This window comes from Tricharina praecox, assembly GCF_024521635.1.
Source record: "Tricharina praecox strain CBS 144465 chromosome Unknown BZA05scaffold_1, whole genome shotgun sequence".
Taxonomy (NCBI): domain Eukaryota; kingdom Fungi; phylum Ascomycota; class Pezizomycetes; order Pezizales; family Pyronemataceae; genus Tricharina; species Tricharina praecox.
This window is the reverse complement of record NW_026250403.1, coordinates 1,353,062-1,361,480: the sequence shown is the minus strand read 5'-3', so window position 1 is coordinate 1,361,480 and position 8,419 is coordinate 1,353,062. Positions and strand designations below refer to the sequence as shown.

At 53.8% G+C, this 8,419-nt stretch overlaps 4 protein-coding genes across 4 annotated transcripts; 3 read left to right on the top strand and 1 right to left on the bottom strand.

The window, feature by feature from the left end:
• The first annotated feature begins 135 nt into the window (after positions 1–135).
• On the top strand, positions 136–1,475 carry BZA05DRAFT_382285 (thiazole biosynthetic enzyme). Its single transcript, XM_051482096.1, has 4 exons — positions 136–480; positions 536–828; positions 890–1,130; positions 1,190–1,475. Exons 1-4 carry the CDS (start codon positions 147–149, stop codon positions 1,294–1,296), a joined length of 975 nt encoding a protein of 324 aa, XP_051344334.1. The 5' UTR covers positions 136–146; the 3' UTR covers positions 1,297–1,475.
• An 811-nt stretch (positions 1,476–2,286) lies between these two features.
• On the bottom strand, positions 2,287–3,709 carry BZA05DRAFT_382280 (SBDS protein C-terminal domain-containing protein). The gene is made up of 5 exons (XM_051482095.1): positions 3,454–3,709; positions 3,346–3,397; positions 3,207–3,267; positions 2,533–3,148; positions 2,287–2,476 (listed from the first exon to the last, which is right to left on the bottom strand). Exons 1-5 carry the CDS (start codon positions 3,466–3,468, stop codon positions 2,453–2,455), a joined length of 768 nt encoding a protein of 255 aa, XP_051344333.1. The 5' UTR covers positions 3,469–3,709; the 3' UTR covers positions 2,287–2,452.
• Positions 3,710–4,505: 796 nt separating this feature from the next.
• Positions 4,506–5,859, top strand: BZA05DRAFT_366197 (class II aldolase/adducin domain protein). The gene is made up of 2 exons (XM_051481525.1): positions 4,506–5,015; positions 5,084–5,859. Exons 1-2 carry the CDS (start codon positions 4,820–4,822, stop codon positions 5,728–5,730), a joined length of 843 nt encoding a protein of 280 aa, XP_051344332.1. The 5' UTR covers positions 4,506–4,819; the 3' UTR covers positions 5,731–5,859.
• An 877-nt stretch (positions 5,860–6,736) lies between these two features.
• Positions 6,737–7,902, top strand: BZA05DRAFT_11720 (SGNH hydrolase-type esterase domain-containing protein). Its single transcript, XM_051478642.1, has 3 exons — positions 6,737–7,183; positions 7,242–7,524; positions 7,596–7,902. Exons 1-3 carry the CDS (start codon positions 7,047–7,049, stop codon positions 7,839–7,841), a joined length of 666 nt encoding a protein of 221 aa, XP_051344331.1. The 5' UTR covers positions 6,737–7,046; the 3' UTR covers positions 7,842–7,902.
• The last annotated feature ends 517 nt before the right edge of the window (positions 7,903–8,419 follow it).

Below are 8,419 nucleotides of genomic sequence, written 5' to 3'. Positions count from 1 at the left end.
TCTGAGATTATACCGTCTTAACTTGATCAAGATAATACTTGCGAAAAGGAACATGCTTCATCCCCCCCTCCCCCCTCCTCCCCTCTGCTTTGCGTTTCCCGGTCCTCGGGATTTGGTTGTGCTTACTCTCAGCAGTCATATCAACAATGGCCCCTACTTTCATAGAAACCCCCGTTGAGGTCGTCGTTCCTCAGGGAAAGGCTGCCGTTGCCGCCGCAACCGCCGGTGTTGCCACCGCCGTGGCCACCGTTCACCAGACCGAGAGCGCTAAGAAATGGGAGAACTTCGCGTTCACTCACATCCGTGAGAGCACCGTCTCCCGCGCCATGACCCGCCGTTACTTCCAGGACCTCGACACCTACGCCGAGTCCGACGTCGTCATCATCGGTGCCGGTTCTTGCGGTCTGTCCGCTGCTTACAAGCTGGCCAAGGCCCGCCCTGACCTCAAAATCGCCATCATTGAGGCCAACGTCTCTCCCGGTAAGATAACTTGTAAAATATACGATGATGATCTCCGACTGACGGATTGACATAGGTGGTGGTGCCTGGCTCGGTGGTCAGCTCTTCTCCGCCATGGTCATGCGACGACCGGCCGAGAAGTTCCTCGACGAGATTGATGTTCCTTACGAGGAGGAGGGTGACTACGTTGTCGTTAAGCACGCCGCTCTCTTCACCTCCACCCTTCTGGCCAAGGTTCTGCGTTTCCCCAACGTCAAGCTCTTCAACGCCACCTGTGTTGAGGACCTGATCACCCGCAAGGACGAGTCGGGCAACCTTCGCATTGCCGGTGTCGTCACCAACTGGACTCTCGTCACCATGCACCACGATGTGAGTTACCCACCATATTCCACCATCAACACCTGTGAACAAAGTACTGATGGATGATCAGGACCAATCCTGCATGGACCCCAACACCATCAACGCTCCTCTGGTCATCTCTACCACCGGACACGACGGACCATGGGGTGCTTTCTCCATCAAGCGTCTCGTATCCATCGGTGCCTACGAGAAGCTTGGAGGCATGCGTGGTCTCGACATGAAGACCGCTGAGGACCAGATCGTCAAGGGTACCCGTGAGGTCGTTCCCGGTATGATCATCGGTGGTATGGAGTTGGCCGAGGCCGACGGATGTGAGTTCTCCCTTACTTTCCCCCTACCAACTGCAATCGGTGACTGACTCATAATAAAGCCTGCCGTATGGGCCCCATCTTCGGCTCCATGGCCATCTCTGGTGTTCGTGCCGCTGAGATTGCCGTCGAGATCTTCGAGGAGAGGAAGAAGCAGAACATGGAGTAAGAGTTGCTGGCATCGACCTCCTCCTCCATAGGTAGTTTGATTTTCTTTTGTTTGGATATTTTAGGGATTTTTCTTGGTTAGCGAAACAAAATACTGGCATTTTTGGCCTCACACACACACACACACACTCAGATGTAACTGGACTTGAATTGGCTGCATGATTGAAAACCGTGAACATATCTTGCGTCACCAACACCCCCTCTGCCAGTACTAGACACCACTATGCTAGAAGTCTAGACACTGCACTGCTCATCTCTGTAGACCTCGGGTAACTCGCCGCATGACATCGGTATGTACTCTACCTTCATGCTTCCTGACGGCCGACACTTCCCTAGTGCAGCCAGTAGTTGGTTACATAGCCAACACCCGAAGCTCGAACCGAACGATTGGCGTTCAGCGGCCAGTCGGCCCAGCCCATCTCATGCGGGTGTTGGTTGACAGTCTTCTCATGCGGGCGTTGACAGCCATCCGATGCAAGCACGCCTTAGCCGTCTTGGAGGATGCGGACGGTGCTATGGCACGGCAGAGGTACGTACTTGCGGCCGGTTCATTCCGTGCGAGGTCGACCGCCTAGCCGAGTGATACTTGTGACGCGGGCGCGGGGCCTGATAATCGTGCAATCGGACGGACCATATGTGGGTAGTCCGATTCCGTCCGGCCGTCTCGACGCAAGCTAGCCAGTCAGCGATCCGGACTGTATGTAGTCGCCGGACTGGCTGTCATAGGTAGCGGTTCTAGGTAGCAGGTCTGGACTGCCGTCCGGTGGTCATCTCGGGCGGAAGACCGCTCGGACTGCTACATGGCCTGGTAATCCGGCCGATAAGCTGCACGTAAGTAAGGTCAGGATCAGGATCAATACCGCGGGCACACTAGTGCGGGTCCGCAAGGTATGGACATTCTGTCCGTCCTAGTCCCTGTCTCAAACATGGAGTATGCATAACTTCGGTGGCGGTCAACCCCGAATGATGGGCAGCCCGAACCGGCGATTGTCATCCTTGAATTACGGTGCTACAGCTTGTTACAGCTTTGATCACTTTGGACAGGCCGCTTGTATGTACTCTAATGGGCCGCTGTCGAGCACGATGTTAATTGGATGGTGACAATACGATGCAGTGGTGGGTTGTTGGCAGAAACCGATTCATTATTAAACGCCCGTCTAATTGTCTCCTTCATGCACAACCTGTCGCCAACCGTTAGCTCCGGTTCCGAACTCTGCGACTCGACGCCAACACTCACTGCAGTATCCAGAATCTCGACCCGTCCACGACCTTTCGTCTCGCCGGCTACGATATCCGCCAGGAGCTTGTACTTCCCAGGCTCGACGAACCCGGTGCACTCCCAATCCCCGCTCTGCAGGAACTCCTCCGCCTCGACCTGCTCGACATGTTCCATAACCTTCTCCTTGCACTTCTTATTCCCAGTGATCCTGAGCCTCATTCTCGCGCGGGCGATAGGGATGATCTGTGCAGCGACCAGCGCCTTGATAGCCTCGAGGGCCTGGGCCTTCGCGCTCTTACTATCCTTGACGCCATGCCATCCGCCGCCCTCCTTCGTCGCGAGCTCCGCCAGCGCCTTCTCCACCATCGTCGACGTGTACACGCGCTTGCTGCCGGGGTCGACACATTTCGACGCGACGATGCTGATCACCTCCGCGTGAATCTGGTCGAGCTTCGCGCCCCGTTCCTTCTCGCCCACTTGTAGCTCGCCCTTCTGGAGGATCTCGCGCACGATGTCCGCTGTGGAGGTGCTCGCGCCGAACGCTTTCTGAAGGTCCGCTTTGGGCGCTAGGGCCCCCTTCGATACGTTGATGAATACTTGGTCGGTTTGCAGGACTTCGTCGAGATCGTTTTCGCTAGGAGACGTCAGTTGGAATGCTGGCAAGGCAAGGTAAGGCAAGCCGGGGGACGCACACGCCGGAGCGGTATTCGAGGACTTTGTTCTTGTAGCAGGCGATCTCGAAGCGCTTCTTGCCTATCGGTCGGAGTGAGGTGTTAGTAGGGACGACGATAGTGGGGCAGCGGAGGTCGATAAAAGATAAGAAGTCGGTACCTTTCTTCAGCCGCACTATGGCGACATTGGTGAGGCGGATCTGGTTGGAAGGCTGCAGCACACGGAGGGGTTAGCGGACACTGTTGCGAGTGCAAGACGGTACGGTACCTGATTTATGGGCATTATGCTTTTTTTTTTCGTGACTGGCCGTTGTGGTTGTGAGGGGTTTCGTAATAACTAGAAAGTTTTTGGGAATTCTAAACCTTCCTTATGATGTGATGTGGGGGTTGTCTGGGTGGGACCACTTAGCGTGGATCCAGAGGGAGAGAGAGAGAATCGATTATTTATTTTCGCGTACGGTCTTGCTAGAGCACATAGAAGCGTGGATCCGGAGAGAGAGAGAAAGAATCAATTTAATATCCAGATATTATTGCATACGGCCTTAACTACCACTTAGCCAGAAGCGTGGATCCAGGACACTACGCGAGGTCCCTGTGCCTATGCCCCACTTCGAGTCATCATGAGTGAGAGGTGGTGCGTGGGTTAAGACGGGAAGCCAAGTCCCTGTGGCTTGAAGCCACCATTCATTCGATTGTGCCCGATCACATGTCGCTGTAAGAGCGTGCATCGAGTCACCGGAGTGGTACCGCGGGGCAGACTTGATATGCAGGTATGTTTCTGTAGTAAAGGTTTCCAACAAAACCACCGCTAATGCACACGCAGGCGATGATATCTACCCGTCGGATCACGACTGCGAAGGAGGATGAGGCCTTTCTAAGCATTTCTCACCAATCCCTCGTGTTGGTACATAGTCATCGGACTCACAACTCTGACACGATTGGCCATGCCACTTGTGCCTCCTTCCATGAAGGCATCGCGCGGCGACATTGACCACCGCCCATCTCATCACGAGACGGATCAAGGCCACCATCTCAGCTTCGGTGACGAGCACAAGATGGCATGCCCTTGGAGGTTGGCCAATAGGTATCGGCGTCAGCGTGCTCAAGAAATAGGACTTGGGAGGACCCACAGACGTGCCATAATGCCATCTTTCATTTTTTGATACAATGGCTGTTCAAGGCTTCAAGCGCTTTTCGACCTCAACACGATGGCAACAGATAATGATATGGCCTAGGAAGGACTCCATTGATTGGACCGTGTGGATTGAGGCCTTCATTCATATCTTAGAGGATTACTCACGATTACCGAAGGAGTCATGCCCTGCGTAAAAGCCTCCATAGCCTGGAGGAATCATCACACTGACGCTGTATGTACATACAAATCGATATGTATCGTCCGGTTGTGCCTCGGGATCGTCGCTGTACCCCGCAATTACGGTTACTCTAGCTTGCCGTACCTAACGTGTCAGACCCCTCATACTTACAAAGCGCCTGTAGGAAACCCCATCTCGTGCAATGGTGAGCGGGTGTATTTAAAGGTGTTCTACCGTCTACCGATATGTGATTTCACGCAGACCCAAGCAACTACTCTACTTAGCTTTACCTAAACTCGGCAGCCGTTAACCGTCAACGAAATGTCTCCCCCAGCACCAATAACTGCAGACCCGGAGCAGGAGGAGCTCATTATGAAGACCAATACCGACGACTTCAGTTCGCCCATGCCCCGCCCTCCTAAGTTCACCGACAAGTTCGAGGAGCGAAAGTACCTTAAGGAGCGCCTGGCCGCCGCATTCCGAATCTTCGCAAAGCATGGCTTCGATGAAGGAGTTGGTAAAAACCCTCCCCAACTACTAGTACCTCCCGTTGGTTGAAACAACGTTAACCGATCCGCCCTGTAGCTGGTCACATTACCATCCGCGATCCTGTCGACCCGCACACCTTCTGGGTGAATCCGTTCGGCACGCACTTCTCGCTGATAACCTCGTCGGACCTCCTGCATGTCGACCACGCCGGGCGGATCCTCGGCGACTCGGGCCCGCTGCGCAACCTCAACGCCGCCGCATTCGCAATCCACTCGGCGATCCATGCGGCCCGCCCCGACGTCGTCTGCGCTGCCCACGCACACAGCTTGTACGGCCGCGCGTTCTGCACCCTCCACAAGGAACTCGACATGATCTCGCAGGACTCGTGCGTGTTCTATAACGACCACATAGTGTTCAAGGAGTTTAATGGCGTCGTGTTGGAGGAGGAGGAGGGCATCAAGATTGCCCAGGCACTGGAAGGGAGGAAGGCGGCCCTCCTAGGGAACCATGGCATCCTTGCGACGGGAGGTAGTGTGGAGGCGTGCGTGTTCTGGTTCATGAGCATGGAGAAGTGCTGTAAGGTCCAGTTGCTGGCGGATGCGGCGGGGCAGACGGTCAAGATTGGGGAGGACGAGGCGAAAGCCACGCATAAACTCATTGGGGGCGAGTGGGCCGGCTGGTTCAGTGGAAGACCGTTGTTCGATGTAATCGAGAACGAGACCTCGGGGCAGTACAAGCTGTGAGGGATGAGGGGTGAAGGCTAGACTAGATTAGTTGTGTGAGGGCAACCGTAGTTATGAGACATGGATTGTAGTACACACCTCTGATTTCAGTGAGTTATTATTTGCGTGGGAGCAACCGTGGTTACGAGACATGACTTACAGTACTCGTCTCAATGAGTTATTATCTCCGTGAACGATGTTGTTGATTTTCATCTCTAGCGGCGTCGCAGGCCCAGGTGCCCAAGTAGGATGTAGGTACAGTAAGAAGTACCTATACGAGTAAATATAGGTGGTTACTTTGTAAATACGGTTCTCCAGACTCCAGAGTCCATTGTGCCAGGATACAGCCCCATACAAATACCTACTGACATCTCCGCAAGCGAACCCCTCCTACGTCCTACCCCAGCCCTTCATATGCATACACTCTCCCCTCAATAACTAGTCGCTTGCATTTCTCCATATTGATCTTCCCCCAGAATTTTCTTTTACTTTATTTCTTACACGGAAACATCCATCTCGCGGTGGATATATACGGGAGAATCTCTCGGTTCCAAATCGCATCCCTTCCGCCGAGTAGAGATTGGCAGGCGGAGACTTCGGCTCGTTCCCGCTCGTGTGTGTTGCGGGGAAAGCTTATTGAATATGCATAGGTAGGCAAGTACATACGCATTGCAAAATTTTCGGCAGGGGTAGGCAGCTGCAGCTAGGTAGGCGACGGGATTCAGGAACGGCTTGAGCTGGAGATCTAAGTGGGGGTGGTGGGTTATTAGGTGGTGGTGGTAGTGGTGGTGGTGGGGCCGATGTGGGATCAGGAACGGTCGGTGATTCAGGCCGATGGGTGATTGCCTGTGGACGTGTATAACTCCGGTTCGTCTCCCCTCCCGCTGGCCCTTGTTCCCGGTCCACTGTCCACTGACAACTGTCAACTGACCAGGCCAATCGGCGCGACCTACAAATACATCCCGTCACAGAACACGGGAGACAACAAGGCGTGGATTTGGCGCCATCCAACCACAAGTAGCTAGGAAGTCCGCACTCTTCGTGCTCAATCAGCCAGTGAATGTTCAAAGTCCGGAACCTCGGCCGAAGAACAACCAGCCGTCTTTTATAGTGCCTGGGTTATGCAGATGCATCATACCCTACATATGAGCCGACATCTCAGCATGGACGGAGATTTCGGGAAGTCATACCTGTCGAGCTGTCGGTGCCTTCGCGGCACCACTATATCAGTCCTCATGACATATTGCACCAGGCCAGAAGCTATATAAACACCTTAGGATGGCCTCGATGTGTTCGGTATCAGCTCAACAGCCCCAAGCAGAAAATTAAAAGCAACAATGCGTTTCCTCACTATCTTCTCCGCCATCGCTGTCCTTGCTGGCTCCGTCCAGGCCGCCACAAAGGTCATGCCCCTCGGCGACTCCATCACGGGATCCCCTGGGTGCTGGAGGGCAACGCTCTACAACCGTCTCTGGTATTCACCGACTTCCCTCCGCTCGTATCCCATATATGTACTAACACTATTTCTCCAGGAACAACGGCTACACAAACATCGACATGGTCGGCACCCTGCCAGCCCAAGGCTGCGGCGTTACCTACGACGGCGACAACGAGGGCCACGGCGGATATCTCGCCACCAACATCGCGAGCCAGAGCCTTCTCCCGGGGTGGCTGTCCGCCACTAACCCCAACATCGTCATCATGCACCTGGGAACCAACGACGTGTGGAACAACATCGCGCCGGCCACCATTCTCAGCGCCTTCTCGACGCTCGTCGATCAGATGCGGGCCAACAACCCTAGCATGAAGATCTTGGTACGTCTCCTGAAGAAGAAGGAGAGAGTAGAAGATGATGTGCGGCGCTGACCCAGTGCACGGAAATATAGGTGGCGAAAATCCTCCCCATGAATCCCTCGGGCTGCAGTGAGTGTGCTCAAAGGGTCATCAACTTCAATGCTGCCATCCCCGCTTGGGCCACCGGTAAGACCACGAGTCAGAGCCCGATCACCGTCGTGGATCAGTGGACTGGGTTCTCTACGGCAACGGATACCACGGATGGTGTTCACCCCATCGACAGCGGAAACCAGAAGATCTCGGATAAGTGGTATCCGGCTTTGGTGGCTGCTCTGTAGATAAGGCAAAGGCCCGATTGGTTGGTTGGTTGGAGGGATGGATGGATGATTGGAAGGATGCTTGGATGCTTGGAAGGATGGATGGTTGGAAGGATGGATGGAAGGATGAATGGTGGATGGATCATGGGTGAATGGTTACATGTATGTCCATAGCCGCACAGTAAGCGATACCCTTGGAACATATGCCAATGAATGTACTATATATACCCCACTGCCAAAAAAGCACCCGTTATGTAAGACCGATAGGCAAGAACAACAAATACCAAATGAGACAAAACCCCCCAGAACTCGGTGAAACGACCAAAATCATTATCTCTCACTCATCACCACCTTTCCTCATGATTCAATATCACGTGATCGACTCTCTCTCATCTTGTACGCATAGGCCATGTTTCACGTAACAGCCTTGATTATTCAATGTCTAGAGGCTTACACTTAAGCCTAGACTCCCAAACATCATCTTTACAAGGCGATCAATTCCTATGTACCTGTCCCTACTGCGCCTCAAACCGATACCACTCGATCAACTGCTGCGAGAAAGCCAAGCGGTAGTCTTTGCATATTTCCCTGCCACAATT